This window comes from Helianthus annuus, chromosome 16 (genome assembly GCF_002127325.2).
Source record: "Helianthus annuus cultivar XRQ/B chromosome 16, HanXRQr2.0-SUNRISE, whole genome shotgun sequence".
Classification (NCBI taxonomy): Eukaryota; Viridiplantae; Streptophyta; class Magnoliopsida; order Asterales; family Asteraceae; genus Helianthus; species Helianthus annuus.
This window is the reverse complement of record NC_035448.2, coordinates 10,845,775-10,869,292: the sequence shown is the minus strand read 5'-3', so window position 1 is coordinate 10,869,292 and position 23,518 is coordinate 10,845,775. Positions and strand designations below refer to the sequence as shown.

Sequence of the window (23,518 nt, the reverse complement as noted above, 5' to 3'; positions counted from 1 at the left end):
GCAAGCTGGAATCCGCATTAATATTTTAATTTAACTATTGAATACCATATAATCAGTCTATATTCATTTGGTACATGTTGCTAAAGAACCCAATCCGCTAAAAGAACGCGCACCAAGTAACGTTAAACATGGGCGCAGCTTCCTTGGGGCGGGAGGGGCGCCCGCCCGTTTAAGATATAGCTAGAAACGGAAGATTTATATCGTAGCACATCGATGGACACAAAATCTTTTGGGCTTTTACATAATCAAACATAGAAAGATTCGCGTTGATTTACAACTCTCATGAACATATCTCAAATTACATCATTATCCCACAATTGGTTACAATTACTTTCGAATAGGGTCGGTTGAACCCCCTCTCTGCAACCACTGCCCTTTTATCCCCGATCAACTTCGCCACCCTGTGTAACAAGCAAGTGAACTACATCAGTTTTTTATAGGTCACTCGTAAATGTGTGCGAACTAGTGTTTTCGTACCTGAAATAAGGAGAACTGGTGTTTTCTTGCACGGTTTTGACCTGACCGATTTTCTCTACAACCTCCATACCTTCTAACACTTTCCCAATAACCAATGTTGATGCATCCAACTCTGGTGAATCTTTTGTTGAGATAACGAACTCCGTCCCGTTTGGTTCTTTCCCAATTTCCTCTTCATCAATCACCAACTTACCATTTCGGGCCACCAGCTTTTGCTTAGGTGGCGGTTTAAACGGGTCTCGCACAATAATACCTACACTCCCTGCAACATTCTTAGTCCCGGGACATCTTCCATTTTCGCGCTCCAATTCAGCAACGAGATTTTCGACTGCAAAGTTCCTTCCGGTTTGAGCTGCAAGTTCAGCATCAACTCCGTATGATCTAACCCCGCCATGTTGTATGTAATTTGGTGTGATCTTTACGAATTCTTTCCTTCGGTAACTGATACCTATCAAGCATACAAACAAAAATACATTCAGCCAAGTGTAGTTTTCGAGATAATATTGAATTTTTATAACCGAAAGTCCAAAATATAGAAACTACCTGCTGCTCCACTTACGAAATCGCTGAACTTAGTAGTTCCATTGGGTGCATTGTTTCCATACAGCCCGACGACAATTCGTCCCATGGGCTTCCCGTCAATCGCGATGTCTAGAAAAGCCCGCTTCGTAAGAACTTTGTCCGTGCAACTGTCTACTTCAGTTGTGGTGGTGGTGGTGGTGGTGTCAGAACTGCTGTCAGCTTGATTCTCTTCAGTGTTAGTGCTGGCAGTGGCACTAGTTTCTGCTGGATTCTCTTCAATGGGATTGGTGGTGGCATTAGTGTCAGGCGGGCTCTCTTCGGTGGGACCCGTGGTTTCAGTATTCTCAGCTGGGCTTTCTTCGGTGGGACTGGTGGAGCTGCTAGTCTCCACCGGGTTCTCTTCGGTTGGTGTGGTGGTGGTGTCGCTAGTGTCCTCTTCGGTTGGAGTGGTGGTGTCACTAGTGTCGATCGCATTCTCCTCTGCAGGACTTGCGGTCGTGTTATTCTCAGTTGGAATGTCGTTTTCGAGGTTTTGAGGATTCTCGGGTGTAAGTAGGTTCTGTTCTTGGGCTCTTGCATTGGGCAGATGGAAGTGGTCTTGAAACTGGGAAGTGAGGAGCAGTAACACAGACGATTTCGTGCAGGTTGCGAGTTGTCTACGTGACAGTTTGATGGTTGCAGGGGAAGATGGGATGCTTTGAATCTGTGTTGGTGGTGGTTGGCGATGAAGGTGTTCGGCTGTTGAATGCAGGGTCTTCAGGTTCTGCCATATCTTCTCCATCAATGGTGTCTCTCTTGTGTATGAGAGAGAGAGAGAGAGAGAGAGAGAGAGAGAGAGAGAGAGATGGAGATAGAGATAGAGATGGAGATGGTGTGTGGGGCTGGTTGGTATGAGTTATGTGGACAAGAAGAGACGGTAATCCCATCCACAATGGCCAGAAATCTCCATTTATCAACCACAATCGTGTAGTTTGCCTTTATATGGCTTCATTTGAGATTCGTAACAGAAGATTTAGATATAAATAAGGATAAATTACATTATTTTTCGTCGTTTATGTTTGTAGCTAGTTGCAATGGATGCCTTTTACCTTTAATAATTACAGCCACAGTCCTTTATTTTGAAAACTCATTACATCTTTCGTCCTTTACCACTAACCAGGTTAAAATTTTGAGTTAAGTCTAGTCACAGGAGGGTATTATGGTCATTTCACGCTTTTATTTTAATTATTTTTAATAAATAAAACCAAAAGTTCATCAGATATATAATTTCATCCCCCATTAAACTCTCACTCATCCCCATTTAACTTCCTCTCTCTAAGATAGCAGCATAAGCCCACCACCACCGCCTGATACATCACCACCACCGCCACCTGATACATCACTACCACCATCATCATCGGAGCTACACCGTCGCCACAAACACACACACTCTCTCTCTCTCTATCTATCTCTAAACTCATTATCTCATAACATCACAGCCGCAGATCTGGTGGGATTTTGTCAAACCCTAAACACAAATCTGGTGGATTTCGATTCCTGCAAAGAAACTAAAGTGATTTCATATGGTAGACTAGAATCGATGGTTCTTGGCTTGGAATTGAAGCTCTCCGGTTGTGAAGACTCACAGATCTGATGATTCTTGGCCCGGAATCGAAGCTCTATGGTCCAACCGCACCACCGTTGATTGGAATAACTTATTTTCCACTTGTTTTGTTTATTTTCTAGTTTTTTTTGCCTCTTGCAAAAGTTAAGGAAGAAGAAAATGGGGGTATTAGAGTTGGAACCGATTGAGAATAATCACATGTACTCAACTATTAATGAGTTTTTCACTTTGTTTAATACGAGATTTATTAACGAGTTTCATAGATCCAGTTTCACCTTGTTGGATTTAGACCGACCAGTGGATTCAGATCCGCCACAGCACGCAACAACTTAAGCAAGATGACATCAGCTCTTTCATCTTTGAACAGGGGTATCCCCCAAATTGAGATTTCTTAAGTGGGTTGTTCTGGATTAGGTGTAAAGGTTGAATCTTTATTGATTATTACTTCTTGAACCATGAGTTTGAGCTCATTGAGTGAAGTTTTTCCAGATGTGAAAGATCTTTGATCATGTTGCTTTCTTCTTTGAAAGAAACCATGGATTGTGGGATTTTGTTTGGGGGTTTTTCTGGGTTTTAAATAGGGGTGTGCATCGATCTATATACAAAGGGTTTTTCTGGGTTTTAAATAGCTCCGATGATGGTGGTGGTGATGTTACAGGTGGTGGCGGTGGTGGACTTAGGCGGTGGTTGAGTAGATACAAGAGAGATTCAGATTACAGATATAGTTACAAGATCTTTGAGTAGATTAAATAAGCTGTATTATGTATATATGTTATGTTTTAGTTTTATTATTAAATAAAAACATGAAATGACCATAATACCCTCATATGGCTAGATTTAACTCAAAATTTTAATCTGGTTAGCACTAAAGGACGAATGGTGTAATGAGTTTTCAAAATAAAGGACTGTGGCTGTAATTATTAAAGGTAAAGGTCATTCATTGCAACTAGCTACAAACATAAAGGACGAAAAGTGTAATTTATCCTATAATAAATAATGTAACTATGTAAGTAGAGACCACTAACATATTCATGTTTAACCAAAATAAAGAAACTAAAAAGATAATGCAACTATGTAAGTAGAAACTACAAACATATTCATAATTTTTTAACGTCTAAAAAATTTAAAAACTGATTGTTTTTCTAAAAAAATATCTGCGCAACTCTTGAGTCTGCGTTACGCAGACCACGCACATACATTGCCATCTGCAGACTGTTTGTTTTTCCGAAGACATTCCATTAAAAAAAAAACGTTTGCGCGAGCTCGTCTTTGTGAAGACTTGGCCTAACCACTTTTAAGATCTTCTAAGATCTGTATAGGGTTAAACACCACCATCTACCGTTGACGTCCACCACCCACCACCACCAATTTATTTTAGAAGTCCACATACGTTAAAAAACAAACATTGCAGACTGCAGAGGTTTGGTCCACCTCTTCTTCTACAGATGTGATCCGCAGACTACAAATAGTTTACCTCTTCAAAGACAAACTGCATCATAGAGGCTACGCGGATGCCAAACAAATCATCTCATCGTGGAATTTGTTACACCAAGCATATTAGTTATTGTATGCGTATCACTTGACCGAAATTGTTTGTTACCTAAGATGTTTTTTACTGAGATTAGTATACTTAAAATAACCTTTTAACTTTTCTGTTAGTATATGGCGACCTTAGCATAGTATACCTTTGAGTTACACCCACGTAACTTTTGGTCAAGAAACAAAAACAAAACTATATCAACCCGTACGCCGCAAGATTATGACAAACTTCAAAAGGATGATATAACCACTTAACCGTGTGCTTTTGTCAAGCTGATATGCTTTTGACATTTGCAAAATGAATTTCTGGCCCATACTTCGCGCATCTGCAGATATTTAGAGTCTTCCCCCGTTTCCCTTCAGGACAATTTATGTATTTAAATCACTTTGGGCAACTTTAGACTGTTTAGACGTGTTTCCATTCGAGCTAAAAGATAACAGTTTCACTCATACCCATTAGAAATAAAACATAACCTATAAACTAAACTGTTTATCTATAAACAAGTCTGTAAATTGCAATCCCTAGAAATATGGAATGAATCAAAGAAAAGAAGAGTCTTTAATTAACTGATAATTTCCACCATGCCTGCATTCTTCCAAACAGTGTGTACACTTGCTCACTCTTTCACATGTCATGAAACAAGGTGCACAAAAGGGTCAAAATAAATCATGATCGCCTACCTGGAAGTGCAATTTTAAGACAGTAACAATGACCTCCGACTGTCGTGCAAGTAGTAACTAATATCGTAGGAACAGAAAGCAACAAACTTGGCAGTTTGCCTTCAATCTTTCAGTAATAACCGACCCCCTTCAGTTCCGCTTGTTGGGGTTCTTGGCCATCATTCCCTTTATCAAGAAACACAACACGGCCTGCAATTCAGTTATGAAACTTGTAAGATCACGTGAAAAACTTACTCATCATACAAGTTACAACAGCAACAAACTAACTTGTATCTTAAACCCGGGGGGGGGGGGGGGGGGGGGATTAACGCTCAAAATACTACAATGGTATCATATAAGCTCACTGGCACTAGATGATATGTTAAATTAAGCGTTTAAGAAACTAACCATCTCCACGAACGGCCACTTCTCTTACACGACGTGTTAGACCTGTTATCGGATCATTGAAAATCTTCGTCTCTAGATTCCCCTCCAAATATAAGGTAGAGCTACAAGCAAGACGAACAATCAGCAGATAACAAAAAGCAGGTGCAATAGCTGCCGCCCATAATAAGCGCAAGCCACTCGTCCTCATTGCCATTATACAATATATCAATAATCATCATCGCAAGAGCTAAATTCTCAACCTTCTGTTCATACTCAAATTCAACCACATATACCCACACCGAAAACTTAAACCGCAATAAAACAAACGACTTCAAAACAGACATTAGCTTACCCAGGAACTGCATTCTTTGCTACAAGCGCACCCAACCTCTCCGCATAAATCGAGACTCTATGCCACTGAACCATACTCCGATTCGCATAATCCCTGGGCTCTTCATTCTGCAGCGGTCTCCGATTATTCCTCATCCCTCCGGTCCCTATCGACAGCATAGTCACAGCCCTCCCACTCCTCAGCTTCTTCTCTATAGCATGTTGACCCACTACCCCAATCAAGATCGCCTACTCAACACACCCACAACAAAAAACCCAAATCATTAAAAACCCACAACTCATATAAACAATCAAATTCAACAACTTAATGTACTCAATTACTAAGATATACATATATTATGTACCTTGTAAATGCCTGCATCTAAACCGTTTTCTAAGGGGCGGTCTACGGGGACCTTTTGGCGGGAACTGGAATCGGAAGATTGGGATAACGGACCAGAATCGGATTCTGGGTGGGTAGTGGGATCCGAATCGGAATCGGAGGTAGAGTCGGAAGAGGTTTCGGTGGAGAAACGGTGGGCGGAAATTAGTAGCGATTGGTGTTGATTGAAATTAGGGTTTTGAGAAAGAAAAGAATGATAAATTCTTCTACAGAGGGAAGATGCCATTTTGAAGTAGATTTGTAGCAGGTGATGAGTGAAGTGTGCTAGTTTCGTGTTCAAAAACCTTACGAGGCTTAAACCCTACTCAGCTCGTTGGTGTGCGGATCATAAAGACCCGCCCAAGCACCGGGTCGGATTATCCATGGCAGAGGAGCCTGAGCCCTGAGAGGTGCAAACTAGTTAAATGGGCCTAAATTTATGGATTTGACTATTTGGGGTGGAGGTGCAAAAAAAGAAATCGTTCTAGAATAGATTTTTTTAATCCTCTACTAGGTTACAATCCCGTGTATTACATGGGTTTATAAATGTAATGTTATATAATTAATAATACAAAATAATGTCTTAAATAAAACAGATGAATTGCACTGGTAAATAATAACTGAATAAAGTATAATGTAATTTGTTAACATATAAATTTGTCAAGATATGTATTCAAAAAATGAACATTGATGTAACAATTATAAATTTTGTTAAGTTTAATTTTTAAACTCGTTAGCATGCATCGGCCCAAGAGTTTGTTTGTAGGCAATATATCGGTGGTCGTAAGGGTTTGCATCGGTTTCAGAAGGGATTTTAATTTTTTTTTTTTGTTTATCTTCCTTTAAAAACAAAACAATTACAATTACAAAACTAATAAGGAATCTTCAAAAAGTTTTTTAATTATTGTTAATGGATTAGATATAATGCTTGAGACTCGAATAGTTAATTAAATGAGTTTATTTTGGTTATATGTTACTAACAAACGGAAGGAAAATAAATAAGTAAAAAATAAAATACAGTCAATCAAGTTATATAAAATAAACATTATCTACAACTTATGGAAAGTTTATATATTTCTTTTTTTTTTTGAACGGCTAATTTCTTTAATCCCCTATCGTCTGTGGGACGTGAACCCAAGACCCCCTCTTCCCAACCTTGGTGTTTTAAAGGCTTTTCTAATCATACCAATCTGTCAACTTTCATAACCAACTTAAAAGAAAAGAAAATTAGATATATTTAAAATAAAATAGTAAATCTTTATCTAAATAAGTAAAATACAGTCAATCAATTTATATAAAATAAACCTTATCTATAACTTATGGAAAATTTATATATTTCGAATCATACCAATCCGTCAACTTTCATAACCAACTTAAAAGAAAAGAAAATTAGATATACTTAAAATAAAATAGCAAATCCTTATCGTCACTAACCAACTTATTAGATTTGATTAAATATTATTGATAATAAAAATTTGTATCAGATTAGATTTTAGATTGAGTAAACTTCCGTTTTGCTCCCTGTGGTTTGGTCACTTTAACGGTTTTGCCCCAAACCTTTAAAAATAGCCATTTTCTACCAATAGTTTGCTATGGGTTTTCCATTTTGCTCCCTGCATGGAGCAAAATGGAAAAACAAACAACTTGGATGGAGTTAGAGGCGGGGAGCAAAATGAAAAAACCATAGCAAGCTATTGGAGGAAAATGGTTATTTTTAAAGGTTTGGGACAAAACCGTTAAAGTGACCAAACCACAGGGAGCAAAACGGAAGTTTACTCTTTTAGATTTGATTAAATATTATTAATAATAATAATTTGTATTAATTTAGATTAAATATTATTATTATTAGTATTATTAATAATTTTAATCAATTAAATGAGAGAATGACAAGTGTTCTAAAACAGGTTTCTTTTATTATATAGTATAGATTTTATACCCGAAACTGAAACCGATCCTACTCGTAGGGTATACAGGGTATGCATTTTGATCTCAATACCTGGAACAGGAACCAATCCTACCTGATTAATACCCGAAACCGGACAAGAACAAGGATTGGAACCAATTATACCCGACTATACCTAATACATGATTCTAATATCTATATTTTAAATTTATGTTAGTGCATTTATTATTTTATTTTACATTATACGATCCATATTTAATAATAATAATAAATAAAAAGATGAGAAATATGGGTGATAAAAACGCAACAGTTTATTAAAAACATGAAAATAGGGTATAGAAAACCCTATTTGGAATCAGAACCGAACCGGTTATAGCAATAACCGATTCCAATCCTTAAAACGAGAAACCAAAATCGGTTATTAAAAATACCCAGTTGTGCACCTCTAATTTGGTTTTTTTTTTTTTTAATTTTATAAACAGAGACAGTTTCCAACTCGTCTTGGTACTACATGAAAAACTGTTTTGACCCAAATTGGTGCTAACCCAACCCAACACGTAGGTTTGTATACTGGCTTGATATTTCAACAATAAAACTGGATTACTGTTGCCAACCCGCATGTTTGGGTACCGGTTTGGCCGGCTCCACACCGATCAAACATATACGGTACAATATTTGTTTTTGGTTTTAGCAAAATTTCGGCATCAATACTATGCGGTTTGGTACAATACCAATACCGATCTCATCCATAGTTTTTTGGTTATAATTGTAAACCGACAAGAAAGCAAACACGTACATATTAAACACATAACGTCTAATCAGAAACTTGTGATATTAATTAGGGAGAATGGGCGTAATCGGGAAACTCTATCTCGTAATTCAGGTACATGGCCACAAACACCTTCGGTAGCGGAACTGAGTAAGAAAACTGGGTTCGTGACCGCGAGGAAGAACTTTAGAAAAGAGTTGAAATTTAGGTTCAGGTTCATAGGAACACCGTAATTCAGTGGCGGATCCAGCCAGTTTTTTCACTGGGTTCCTTTTTTCAAATCATACAAGGTTTACACTACAAAAAAACGTTTTTTTTCCAAATCATACAAGGTTTACACTACAAAAAAAACGTTTTTTTCCAAATCGACTGGGTTCCTGGGAACCCGGTGAACCAGCCTGAATCCGCCCCTGCCGTAATTGAATCAGGTTCATTCAGATACTTTTATTTTACAACGAGGTATCACTAGATGTTTAATTGGTTGATTAATTTAGGTTCATCATGTAGTTTTGACGGTTCCCCTCCATCCTTATAACTAAGCTTAAGATTTGCAAAAATACTCACTAAATTACTTTAAACTTATTTCACACTTCTTAATTTGAATCATACGACGTTGTCCAAACAAACAAAAACGAAAAACACAATAATTATAACAATGCATCTAGAAAACACCAACACCATATGATATGAGTACCACCTAGGTTACAAAATCTTAAACTATGTTACCACACGTGTTACTTCATCCATGTCTTGTTACAAGTCACAAGTTAACGTGTCCCCCTATTGTTTCCCGATTATCCTCTTCAAAACCACACTTATCACCGTCACACACCAGTCTCAATAATGGCCGATCGGTACAAACTCACCGGTCAAGACCCACTTGCAAAACAACCAAAAACCATCATCATCAGCCATGGAGGATCACCCATCCGTAAGAAACGGCCAGCCCGGTCACCCGAGTCAACCCAACTCACGGGTCTTATGGCCTTACTCATATCCACCGGAATCTTGCTGGTTCTTTCTGGTGCCACCGTTACAAGTGCGGTTATCAGCTTCATATTCTTTACACCCATAATCATCATCACCAGCCCGTATTGGGTTCCGACTGGTATCCTCCTGTTCTTCTTTGTGGCTATGGTATTGTCGGTTTGCGGGGTGGGTCTAGCTGCGGCTGCGGTCTTGGTTGTCCAGTTACTTATGACGGGTGGGGATGGTCGTTGATCAGAACATATGTACAAGTAATTAAAGACGTTTTTAGCTTGTTCATTTTGTGAAAATAATGACGCTTCAGTGCATGTTTACTTAATCTTCTTATATATGTTTTAACTGCTATGGGATGCTAAAACTAGCATTAATTTATATTTAAACCATCAACAATTGAAGTATTGAACCATATTAACTATAACTAGAAGTGTGTCCCGTGAACACAAACATTGTTAGCGGTGTGCACAATTCGGTTATTAGCCTCCACCAGAACTGAAACAAAAATCATCGGTTAATCTATTTTATTAACCAATCAGTTTTTAGTTAATATGTTCGGTTTCTTTGGTTAGATTACTACTTTTCTGTTCAGTTTGGTTAATAACCAACATCAAACTTAGGTTAAAATTTTTGCTTAGAAATACATGAAATGAGAGTATAAAAAATGAAATACATAAAATTAAATAGGTTAAAATTTTTGCTTAGAAATACATGAAATGAGAGTATAAAAAATGAAATACATAAAATGGAGTTATACATAAAAGTTAGAAATATATGAATATATAAATGGATCGACTCGGTTAATTTTTGTTGAACAAGGGTAAAAAAAAGACGATAACCACTTTTTTGTTAATTTTGGTTTGGTTTCGGTTAATGGTTTGATTATTGCTCACATCTAGACATTGTTAATTACGTAATACACTACTTAAAAAAAAAAACAGTTATATAACTACAACAATACTATACTTAAATTAAAGAGAATAAAAATTCTCATTTTTATGGTGTAATTTTTTTAAGTATTAAAATATCAAAAAGTGATTAATGTTTAAAAATTGTGGGATAGTTGCTTTAAAATAAAGGGACAAAAGTGTTATTATTATTTAAACAAATAAACGTTGAGTAAAATTGAGGGGGTTAAGAATAATGTATATATTGTTTAAAGACGGATCTACTACTGAAAAGTTTTTAACATATGCATTATGTGTTGATGTACCTTATGCAATTCTAGTTGTATTGCTTATATTTTAAGATGCTCATGTTTGGTGCATTATATTTTAAGATGCTCATGTTTGGGGCATTATATATAGATTTAATGGGATTGTGTTGCGAGAGCTATAACAACGTAAAAGTAGTGTAAAGGTTAACAACGTAAAAGTAGTGTAAAGGTCAAATATAAACGAGTAACATACAAAACACACTTAACGTAAAAAGTGAAGGGGAGAAATTTTTTTTTTTTTTAAATTTTTTTCCATACTACTTAAGAATGACGTTTAATTGCAAAATGTAAAATAAATTGTGATTTCACAGTAGTAGAATAATTATTGTAGGGTAATTATAATGACTCTACTAGTGTAAAATTATGATTTTTTTTTTAAAAAAATATAGGACTATAATAGATGTTTAATAAAATGGGAAAAAATAAAATTTCCTTTTTTACTTCTTACGTTAAGGGTATTTTATACGTTAAGACTAATTTGTACAGTAACTTAACCATATAAAAGTAACATTTAATTAGCATAAGACACATTCTGATAACAAACTTTAGAACATTGGATTGTTATCAAATATAACTCTCATGCTTTAAGGTGCAACAACAATCTATTCTTCTTTCAAACATTAATATGTTACAACCAAAGTAGGAGAACCATTTCCAAAGGCTAACAAACTTTAGAACATTGGATTGTTATCAAATATAACTCTCATGCTTTAAGGTGCAACAACAAACTATTCTTCTTTCAAACATTAATATGTTACAACCAAAGTAGGAGAACCATTTCCAAAGGCTAGTTTGGTAGATGAGGAAGCACATTTGGTCTATAAGTATGAACTGCATATTTTTTTCCCCATACAACGAATTCAGGGAAAATCTAATGCCTTGCAATGATTTTAATTCGTAACATTCAGCCCTCCTTAAGAGAACTCGTTTGGTCTACACACTCTACATTTGTTGCCTACACAATTTTTGTGAGAAAACTTATATCTTACAATGGTTTCACTCCATAACAACGTCATATATATGATAAACGGGAAATTATCATTACAACCCGTTCGTAGTTTTCTTGAAGCTAGATCCATGCTACTCCTTGAAGAAAAACGACCTCTAACCTTCATCGCTATCAAGTAGGGCTGGCAACTCATGACCAATTTAAGATATGATAAAATCTGTTTAAGAAAAAATACGTTATGTAATTTTATACTTTTTTTTAAATAATTAAAATTAGGAGGCTAGGCTTCATCATTCTCCTTCTTGGTACACAAAACAAATAACTATGTTATAGACATAAGGTAAAAGTAGTTGAACGAGTTATATTCATGATTGAAACTTGTGTTAATCGTGTCGTCTCTGGCCTGTTAAACATGATAAGATCCGTTTTGTCAGCCCTGCTATAAAGTCTCTCATCGATCACTAGTATCCATTCTCGTTATCAGTCAAGCCATAATCAACCATGATGGCACTTCGTAAATTCATCATGGATGCCCCCGTAGTTTTATTAACAACCACCGCATACATGCACCAAACATTTAGGCTCAATGAATGGATATGGTACCAAGCCTATGAAACCGGGTTAACTTGACTCAAGGTATCCTAACCACGAGGTCTAGATAGTGGTAAACCCATGGTATTTCACCTATGTGCGAATTGTATGGAGTGCATGATTACGTGACACCTATAAGACCTATAAGATTTTAGGATGCCAACAATATCGTTATGATCCCTATTGGGCCCATTATTCTTTGATAACTACAAAGCAACATTACATAGCATATAACAAGTGATGACATGTAATTCAGGTCATTCACTTTTTTTACAACTCCCCCTCTTACATATTTAATAATTGAATCATATTCCGATATTTATTCCCACACATTGGGTGACCACATAGATAATTCATTTATGTGGCAAGACTAACTACATTCTGTTTTGAAGGATCAAAGAACTAATCTTGTCCAGAAGTGCTCGAAATTCAACTCTGTTGAATTACGTGCTTCAGTCCCATTAGACGTGCGAGTATTTGCTTCTCTAATCAACAAACTCAAAAAGATCACCCATATTCGCTTGTAGTATTATGGGCCATTTTTTGGTCCACAAACTCCTAATCTATAAGTGTGACAATACCTCATACTTTACAACTTCCTAACGCCATAACCCATAAATGTTTTAGATCATATACGTGACTTCCATGTATATGGTTCTCTCTGGATCACACTAATATGCCATTTCATCCTCAAACGCTACCCAATGTGTCACTTCAACATCCATTATCTAGGTGACATATAGATTCCAGAGTCGATCACAAATCTCACTTTGGACACATGTAATTTTAATTCCCTTTTTAAGACTAGCACTTTTTAATTTAACTTTTTAAGTGATGATCCACCATATAAGTTACAAAAATAGGTCATGAAACACATCCATATCTCTAACCTATACCGTCCATTGTACCTTAAAGAGGTCCTTGTCACCCTTAACATCACTAAAAATCTTATTTTGTTTGTTACATACAATTCATAATGAAGTTTCTATTGAATTCAACCTACATCTGTGAAGGATTTATAGAATCGGCACCACCTCCTCCTCCTCCTCCTCCCCCTCCTCCTCTAATATGACGTCATTGATGTTTTTATTTCAACTTATTCACATGTTGCTACTGGATCAAGCTTACGGATTGTGACTAAAACAGAAGTGAGCTGAACGATACAAAGAAGGGCGTGATTTTTAAAAAGTTATGCACGTTCATTCATTCTGAAGCCTTGCATTAGATAGCGAGAAAACACTTGCACCTAAAAAAAGGTAAAACAACTTACCCACTACATTACTTTCATATAACAAACTAATTGACCAATAACTTGTTAAAAACATTAGAAACATGTGACTAAAATATAAGACCCATTGATCCGTATGACCCGTATCCATCTCGATTCCAGTTCCATGACTCGCCTTTGACCTATCAAGATTAACCTACAGTTGCTTCTGCTCTTCTCTCCCAAATACATTATATATGGCATCAATAGTTTGGTCATATGATGATATTGCATTCAAATCGTTGGTATCAAGTCTTTTAATTACATGTAATAAAAGCAAACCTCCCATGCTTTGCCATCGACGTTGGTTAAGAAAATAGATTAAACTTCCATTTTAACATATATAATTAAAATCTCTCAATAAGTCCCTTTTTGATGCTTTAACCATTGCAAAATAAATGTGTTAATCATCTCCAAGTTTTACAATTTAGAGCTATGTTAAGAATCAATTTAACTATGAAATGAAATCATTCCAATGTGATCATGTTGAAAAAAAAATTAGAAACACCACACTTAACAACCTCTTTACCACAAGAATTCAAATTCTATTTATTATGATCTCACATGTCTCAACATAAAGACAAGTCATAATACATGATTCATATAATTGATAATGCGATTCATACACTTCTTTTGCTCATACTCTTTTACATGTATGACCGTACTTTGTTTGTTGTGGAAGATGTTTCTCTGTGAGGTATCTTGAAGTTTTTGGGAACAAAAGATCTATTTCACCACAAAGATAACGAGGCCCCTTTCCACTTCAACATACCAATAACCACTCCAACCTCTTTATTCTCTATGTATTCACCCATATCGTCATCATCAAATTATGGTAGAAAGGCTAGTCCTCACTATATACACTTGTTTGACAATGGCCAAACACACTATATAAGAAGCATTTTACTCCATTGGAGAATGCATATAGTTTATTAGCAAATATGATGGTTGGTGTTAGTTTATTCAACACCAATACTATTAGCTGCCTTAAGTGCATTTTGACTTGTAAAGGCCCAACTAATGTTCATAGTCGGGCGTTGATTTAGATTAGTTGTCACAGTAGGCATCTTTACTGCGGATCATTTAGGGTTTTATATGGACATATACATTAGCATTTTCACATTCCCGGATAGGTATGTCAAAAAAATGATCATTCCCCTTTCTCACTCATAATGCGTCTTGCTAAGAGTCATAGAAATTCATTGGAGTACTCGAAAAAAATGCGTGTTCCTGCACACACCTATGGTAGTGTTGATACATTATATGTTTCTGACATTGTATGAATTTGACCTTAATCATCCTCCCTATGCATGACCATTCTACTATAAGTCACATCCTTAGCATCTTCATTATCCTATCCACTCCTTTAAGTCCTCCATGGGCTCTACTATTTTATGAAGCTTATATAACTACTACAAAATAGAGCAGTTGCCACCAAAATTTGCTACCGAAATAAACCGGTAGCAAAATAACTAACAATTTTAAAGGAGAGATGCTATACTCCCTAAATCATACGCACACATACCCTAACGCTCGAATACATTATACTCCCTAACCGATCTCCTCATATGTCGATTAAACCCTAAATCATCTCCATCTATCATCACAATTCACATTAGACACCGATTAATCCCTAAATCGACCGATTCTCACACTGATTAGTATCACAATTCACACCAGACGCCGCTTTAACCCTAAATCAACCGATTCTCAAGCCAATTATCTTCGTAAAATTGTCACACCCCGAAATATCAGAGCATGGCGTGACTGGACCGGTATCTTCATTGCACAGCGGAAGCAAAAAGCAAAGACTTCTAGAAATTGAACGCCTGCTAAGTACTCGAATTCCCATGGGTTCTCCTATTCCAACCGTTCCATAGTTTTTAAAATGCGACCTGAGAAAGAAACATGCGAAAAATCAACATAAAGTTGAGCGAGTTCATAGTTTGTCTTGAAAAGATTTAAAATAAATCTTTTTGATAACCGATTTTAAAGTTTTTGAGAAAATATAGTAAAATTATTTTCTTGGCATGATATATGAAATACTATGAGTCTAGCCCACAATAGTCTTTGTGCATTGCACGAGAGAGAGTGGGCCGAGCCCAAACGAACCTTTATAAGAAGGATTAGCGCGTCCTCTTAATTAGGTATAATTTGAAAAACGTTACCAAAGTTTGTAAATCCATGTATTTGTAACTTTACATCAAATGAATCTTAAAAACATTTGAAAGTTCAGTTTATAAGTAGGTACGTAATGCGTCTATGAACATGTTAATCATTAATGTGTAGCTAAGACATTAATATGTGTGCCGACATAGGAAGCACTCAACCCGGTAGACGATTTAAGTGTCGATTCACTTCGACAGGGACACAAAAGCACTCTAAGTGGCCGCACAAGTACCGTGAGTGGGGCTCGCCCGTACCCGATAGGTCTACCCACTGTTCCGTGGTCCTTAAAAGGATTAATGGTGCCTAAGTTAGCACCTATTCGCACGTGATCCAAGAATTCATTCCATAGCTTAATCATACCCTAGTTAATATGTATTTCAAAAGAAAAAGGGGGACAAAAACCCATTGGGTTGTCTCATTGTTCGTACGCAGAACAACCCAGTCCCGTTGTAGTAACTAGGACATTCCTGTCACTAGTCATGAAAATCATGCATGTTTTGTAAAACCGGTATGTTTAGTATAAACCTTTCGTAAACCTTTCGAGTTCGTTGAAATTCATTTGCAACATGGTTTATAAATATGTGTTTTCATTCATCGAAATAGTGTTTGCTTTTGCGAAAACTTGCATGTCTTTCCACCCCCGAAAACATTTGTAAAAATGTAAAACCGTAAAAAGTGGGGGTTATGAACTCACCTGGATATTCCTGTGCAAAGCTAGCTTAGCGTGATTTCGTAGTGCCGTTCCAAGAACATGAAATAGCTAGCGTGCAACTATGACATTCCTATGAAGGAACAATTATAAGTTTCTAGTATAACAACGTAGTTAAACTACGTGTCCGAGCTCTACCGAGTCGTAAATAAAACGACTCTACGAAGGTGTTGTTGTTTTGATTTAGAATAACCAATCTATGGTTATTTGGTCCCGCTTATAATCGGGATAGAAACAAAGTCTCGAGATCGACTTAGTTTTCGAGTGATTAAGATATATATATATATATATATATATATATATATATATATATATATATATATATATACATATTCAAATATAAATATATACTTGCGATATCGTGTTAGTCGTCGTGAATAGACATACGTAGGTGGATAGCGGTTCGTGTCGTTGTAGTTGTCGTAAGATGGAAATAAAGGTGTGTGTATATATACATATATTTTAAGTTGTGAGTTTCAAATATAAACTCCGAATTCAGTCGTTTGAACTAAATATAAAAACTATATTTAGTTCGTAAGAAAGTTTAAAGTCGACATTTAAAATAAATATAAGCGTTTAAATTAATTTTATAATCTAACACGAAGAAACGTCGTTTAAAATAAATATAAACAGTTATATTTATTTTATGAAAGCGTTCATAAGTATCGGTGTTCCAAATAAATATAAATGTTATATCGGGTTTCGTTAAGTTATAACTAGTGTTTGTCAAAATAATATACGTACATGTTTATCTTTGAAAGAATCACTTTAACTTCCGATAGGTTTCGTTTATATAACAAAATATATTTCGTATATCAAGTTTTTACGGAAAACGGACAGAGTTTCCTCTATTTTTGGACGATCCCGACAATCAAAGTTGTCGTATTTGTCAAACTCAACAATAATTCAATCAATGTAATCGAATATAAAACTTTTGTCGCGTAATAAACTATCGACTAAATATAAAATCTTGTAACGAAATGTCGGTTCGAGGTCGGTTCGCGTATAACTACAAAGTCTAAAAAAAAACTATATCGGTCCAAAACTAACTTTTCGCGTCCTTTGAACTTTACCGAGTTAAGCATTGACTGGTTTTGACCGGACTGTTGACCGTTGACTACTAAAGCTAACTTGTTTAACTGCGTGTTGACCACGTCGTTGACTGAGTTGACTCGGTTTGACCGAGTCAAACCGAGTTGAACCAAACCTTGACCCGAACACCGAACTGAGTCGCGAACTTGAACCATTTTGTTGACCACTTTAACCTGTTGACTGTTATCCTGAACTATGAGCTGACCCGGACTCTCGAGACGACATCTGACCCGAACATTTTGACTGTCAATAGCCCGAAACTGAGCCGACACTACAACATAATCTTCATCGATTCATTATCAACATCAGCATCATCGACATTAACATCAGAAAATAAAGAAATAAAAGCAACCGGAGACTTGAAAGCGTTACCATATAACTTTGTCGAAAAATAAAGCACCCCCGCCGTGAAACTGGTCACCGGAGTAACTCGTCGGAGAAAATAGCACCACCGTCGCTGCAGCTCCACCGCCGACATGACCCGTCGCCGCTGTTGCGGCCTTCCCCTCCCATCGATCTCTCTCTCTTCTCCAGTCTCTCTCTAAAAATCTTCGATCTGCCATCTTCTTACCCTCTCTATCTTGTCCTCACGCTACCACCGGAAGGCGGTGGTGGTGACCGGCCGCCGATCAGTCAGAAAGGAGGTGGGTGTTGGGCTCCTCATCGCCGTGTGCCACCACCGGAGGGTGGTGGCCGATTATTTTCCGTCGGAGCCGAGTGGGGCGAGAGGGGGAGAGCAGTGAAGGGGTTTGGGTTGCTTTGGTTGTGTCTAATGAAGTTCTTCACGTGGGTGTGTATGGTTTGAGTTGTATTGAGAGGGAGAGAGACAGGGAACTGTGATTGTGTGCGGTTAGAAGAAAATGAGGGGATTTACGGTTTTGAGGTGTAGAGTTCATATTTATACTTAGGTTTCTTAAATGGGCTTGGGCCCTAGGCCCACAAGCCCATTCCGTACGACCCGATTCGTTTTCAAAGCCCGTATTCGCAACCGAGTGTCGTAAAATATAACGTTAAGTCTAGAATGCTAAAAGAAATACATCGGGAATTGAGGTTTGACGCGTATTTTGTCGATTGCGTTAAAACACATGAAATGTTCTATTTGTCCTCTTTAAATCCATTTTTGGATCCGTTTTCAACTATAGATAGCAAAATTAAAAACAACGTTAAATATATCAATATATATTAATATTGAGACGAAGTTCAAATCCGGTGCTTCCGTTTCGTCGTTGACTGTCGGTGCGTTACTGTTTCCACGTTTTTCATTTGCGTTTTGTGTTGTTCAAAAGAATAATATTTTCACATAACCACATTCATAAATATAAGTTATACGTATAAAGCTTGTATTTGTCGGTGTGGTCAGTATTTTGTACTATGTCGGTTCGTTTCCGTTTATCGTTCCGCAGATTCATCCAGAAATCACCATACGCGCTCTGTAACGTCTAATAAGCGTTCCTAGGCATCCCAATAGCCTAATTAAGTTAATTCGTGTCTTAAACACTATTTGTTATCGGCTTAAACGTTGGTTAATTGCGTAATTACGAGGCGTTAAGTACCGTTTGTCACAAAAATGCTCTAATTCCTGGTTAATTTATGAAAATGTGATCTATGATTTGTGATTTCAGTTGTGTAGATGTTGAATTTGGTAAAGTGTTTGGTTTCAATCTCCTTTGCGCAGACGTCACTGCTGGACATCGAGTCTAGGGTTTTAGTTTCTACCTAAGATCGAACAGCTTCGATATAAATTCATAACATCATCTTCGTGAACCACACAATATAATTCAACTTATAGGTATGTTGTTCGATCCTTCGATCCTGTTATGCTTTTCATCATATGATGTTGTTATCCATCGATCCAGTGTTCTTATTCGATTTGACTGTAGGTTTTGATTCGCAGCTTCTCAGTAATCGTTTTTTAACTATGAGAATTATTAGTTTCATTTGATATAATTATATGGTTAGTTGCGATTTGTTGTTTCGAGTATCATGCTTCAATAATTTGTGGTTTTAAGACATGCTTTACAGTTAGTGAGATACTTTTATTATTAATATTTTTTCTATACGGTTTAGCATAAAAAAATTGCAACTAGATTTTAGAAATTGGAACTTAAGGGTTGAAAAGTAAAATTTGGGCTAGGATTTGATTATGTTAAACTAGAGTAATTATCAGTAGTAATAAGTGAGCCCAATAACCCCAGTAAAATGTACTACCCTGTTATGAAAGATCACAGTGAAACCGAAAGAGAGGGAGATAGAGATTGTATTTCATTTGTCTTTTTTTGCTTATTGGAGTAAAGAAGAGTGTTTGTGTAATGAGCATGTTTATAACATCTCACTATTATAATCTATGTGCAGCTGGGGTAACCAATCTTGCCATGGTTGAGATTGCGTGTGGTGTGCACTGTGCAGAATCCTATATCCTTTTCCCGAGGTTATTAATCTTCCTTCTTATTTTTATTTATGGTTTAGGTTCTAAATACAATAATTTGAGAAATAAAGCTTCATGTGACAAGTTCAAAACAGTCTTTGGTCATCAGTTGGTGCATCACTGAGGTAAGTAAGTTTAATATCTTACTATCGTCGTTTTTAGTTAAGAACTGTTTTCATACTTATTTTCTTTTAAAAGCAGGACCGTTACATGTTTTGAAGAGCTAAGTGCTAATTATGTAAAAGGGGATCTACATCCTAATGACCTAACACCTGCTCTATCAAAGGCCTTAAATAGGATTCTAAAGGTATGGCATTAAAATTTTGTAAGTTTTCTAACACCATGTTATTATTCCATCTACATAACACCACTCTGTGTGAAGCCAATTGCGATTTCAATCATTTTAACACTCGAAAAAAGAGTTGGCTGAGATAGTTATTAATCTGAAATGCAGCCTGTTTGCGTAATTTCAAGAATGATGAGAATGCTAAGGCTTTAGTCGAGAGGATGAAGGTTTGTACATTCTTCAATTAAAATTTCACAACCTTATCTTGATATTAAAGGACAAACTCGATGTAACTAATACATTTTTTTCTGTTGTAGATTTCATAGTTACAACTTCATCAGAGGATATACAGGTTAACTACAGCCATTCCCCAAATCAAAGTATAGTTTTACGAATTTACTTATTTCTGGCGATGTTTGGTTGGTGGCGTGGTATGGCATTGGCAATGTGATCAAACGATGTCGCTTTACATTGGTCGCGAGGCTTCAAAGGTATCCATCCCTCCATTCATCCATAATATTATTATTCTTATTATCAAACAAAATAATAATAATATAATTATTGTTGTTGATCTGTTACCCATCTCTTTTTCAAAAGCTATGGAAAAGAATTTGTGCAGAAACCACAACTGAATTCAATCTTCTCGCGGACAACTGGAAGTATATTCTCGCCGGTTTAATTTGCCAGGTCTCTTTCCTTTTCATTTTAGAATTTCTATATATGCTATTGCGATTTGTTTTGTTTTGTTTTGTTTTGTTTTCATAAGATGTTATATTTGTTCAGTACATTCATGGGCTGGCAGCTCGAGGAGTCCACTATCTTCATCGCCCCGGGCCCGTTCTCCAGGACACCGGCTTCTTTCTACTTCCTGTATGTCTGTCTGTCTCTCTTAATATACCACTTCTTCTTTATCAATGATAATTCTTAGTCTGTTTGTTTAGGAGCTTGGACAAGGGAGAGCTTACGTCAGTGAGACTGTTTTCACTTTCGTGTTTCTATCTTTTGTTTTGGTAAGTATAATGCATTACACATCAGTTAGTTGTCGTCTCTATCTAACTAGTCTTCTGATACAGTGGACCTTACATCCTTTCATATTCAAGACCAAAAAGATCTACACTCTTCTAATATGGTGCAGGGTCCTCGCTTTTTTAGTTGTAAGTCATGTTTGGAGTTTTTGTTGTTGATACATATACGCACGCATATAAATTGTTGTTGAGAAGAGCATAATCCATAAAAGTGATTGATTTTGGGAAATGAGAGTATAGCCAACACAACAGATCATTAATAATTTGTGTATTAAATGAATTTACATATCTCATGTATGGTATCAACAAACTTCATTTATTACATTACAGGCTTGCCAATTTCTTCGTATCATTACATTCTATTCGACTCAACTTCTAGGTCCAAATTACCATTGTCGAGAGGTACATGACCATGGTCTGGAAAATTTCAGTTTGTTATTCAATTAATATTTGTGTTGGTGTTCATAGAATAAAATATATCCAGCATGTTATCTTTATTGCAGGGTTCATGACTTGCAACGCTGCCTCGTCCAGACAATCCTCTTGAAGTTCTAGTATTCAGTAAAATCCGTTTTCTCTTTGTTTCTCACTGTTCTTTTGCCTGTCATTAAGATTAAGTTCTGTATATATGTTATCATTTTGAATGAGCTTAAAACATCACTTTTTAGGCTTCATAGTTCTCTTGATATACTATCGGCTGCTTTTGTGTCTAAAACTTTTTAGGCTTCTTTTATGTTGTAGATTTATAAAGCAATGCGCTTGGGTAATTGAAGTGGTTCAGAGTTTACGGGCTAGAATACCAATTTTGACTGGAATCGGATTCAAGAAAGTGAACCATAAGTTGAACCACTTTATGGGCCTGGGTATACAGGTCTTACCAATCTTGGTAACAGGTAATTTTTCTTCTTTTTGATGAAATATTTAAAAGGAAATCTATGCTAATGCCTCGTGGTTCCATTGTCTCAAGCAGTTGCTATTTGGCTGCAACTATTTGGTCAACTACAGGGACCTTCTGTATACTTTACTATTCTTTTTAAGGCTAATGTAAATTTATGTCTTTTAAACTTCTCTTTGCCATTTCACAATGAGGATTAGCTTAACCTTTATTTATTTGTTTACTATTCTTTTCCAGGCATCCGGATATGAAGAGGCATGCAGAAAATTGCTACATTTTGACCGTGTAGAAAGGTAAGATATGTCGTATGCGTTTGTTTATCTCTTTCGGCTACTAATTTTGACACTTGACAACATTAAGTTTTTTCTTTCAGCGAAATAAATGCTCGAGTTTTCTATTCAAATGTGGAGCAAAGAAAAGCGATAGTTGCGGCAGAGAGGCGTGTAGTTGATGAAAGAGTGAAAAAAGAATCGAACTAAAAATAAGGTACTAATTGATATTTGAACTTTCCATTTTTCTTTGTGGTTATAAATTAGAAAGGGATCGATCCTCCATCGTTGGATCTTCTTGCTAGGGCAGGGGTAGCTGATACTAGATCAAAAGGAGAAATATGGAGTGATTGGTTTTGGCTTGTGTGATTCGTTACAAAAGTGCAGTTCCAACATATTTGATGTTTCGATTTGGATGTTTTATTATGAGCAACATAGGATATTTGTTATGATTTTATTCCATAATTGGTTACATTTTTAAATTCATCTAGTAGGTATAAATAGATATAAAGTAGCAAGTATAATAAATATATGGCAAAATGGTGACATGGTGATAAATGTGACAACTCGAACTTTAGACTTACCTTGATGTAACGTTACGTGCTTACGAGAACTGAATTATATGACTTAATGAATGTTTTGTTTTATGTGTATTATGTGTGCATGTATGTATTGAACCGCACAACACTAGACAACCCGAATCGCACAACACCTTTCGGACCGCACAAGCCTTTTGGGCTCTACACTTTGCATTCGGATTAGTAAGCACCGAGTTGGGCTCGGCCCACTCCCCTTTCACGTGAACAAACAACCTTGGGGGTTTTGTTTCTCATTTGTTACCAAAAACTCACAACACACAACAACCCTAGACTCTCTCTCTCTCTTTCTCTCGTCTTGCTTGGAAACCCGACGGCACACACACCTTTCTAACCGAAGATTCATACTACTCGGATCACCTTTGTTACCTCCTAATCGGTTAGTGTTTGTATTGTTTTGTTTAATTGAATGATTACATGATTTCATTGCTTAGACTTGAATGATTAGGGTTGATATTGAATGGTGATTTTAGTAT

The 23,518-nt window shown here is 36.4% G+C and overlaps 4 protein-coding genes across 4 annotated transcripts; 2 read left to right on the top strand and 2 right to left on the bottom strand.

The window, feature by feature from the left end:
• Positions 1–214: 214 nt before the first annotated feature.
• Positions 215–1,920, bottom strand: LOC110915504 (peptidyl-prolyl cis-trans isomerase CYP26-2, chloroplastic). Its single transcript, XM_022160221.2, has 3 exons — positions 1,021–1,920; positions 478–925; positions 215–401 (listed from the first exon to the last, which is right to left on the bottom strand). Exons 1-3 carry the CDS (start codon positions 1,778–1,780, stop codon positions 299–301), a joined length of 1,311 nt encoding a protein of 436 aa, XP_022015913.1. The 5' UTR covers positions 1,781–1,920; the 3' UTR covers positions 215–298.
• A 2,642-nt stretch (positions 1,921–4,562) lies between these two features.
• On the bottom strand, positions 4,563–6,303 carry LOC110916516 (single-stranded DNA-binding protein, mitochondrial). The gene is made up of 4 exons (XM_022161232.2): positions 5,884–6,303; positions 5,541–5,767; positions 5,210–5,310; positions 4,563–5,011 (listed from the first exon to the last, which is right to left on the bottom strand). The coding sequence occupies exons 1-4, from the start codon at positions 6,145–6,147 to the stop codon at positions 4,932–4,934; spliced, it is 672 nt and encodes a 223-aa protein (XP_022016924.1). The 5' UTR covers positions 6,148–6,303; the 3' UTR covers positions 4,563–4,931.
• A 3,056-nt stretch (positions 6,304–9,359) lies between these two features.
• Positions 9,360–9,878, top strand: LOC110916183 (oleosin-like). Its single transcript, XM_022160942.2, has one exon. It carries the CDS (start codon positions 9,416–9,418, stop codon positions 9,791–9,793), a length of 378 nt encoding a protein of 125 aa, XP_022016634.1. The 5' UTR covers positions 9,360–9,415; the 3' UTR covers positions 9,794–9,878.
• A 10,817-nt stretch (positions 9,879–20,695) lies between these two features.
• On the top strand, positions 20,696–22,815 carry LOC110918952 (phosphatidylinositol:ceramide inositolphosphotransferase 1). The gene is given in 10 exon segments (XM_035985373.1): positions 20,696–20,748; positions 20,855–20,944; positions 21,041–21,127; positions 21,199–21,267; positions 21,331–21,411; positions 21,613–21,684; positions 21,786–21,836; positions 22,415–22,470; positions 22,551–22,635; positions 22,714–22,815. Coding segments are annotated over 10 exon segments (726 nt in total). The 5' UTR covers positions 20,696–20,715.
• Positions 22,816–23,518: the final 703 nt, after the last annotated feature.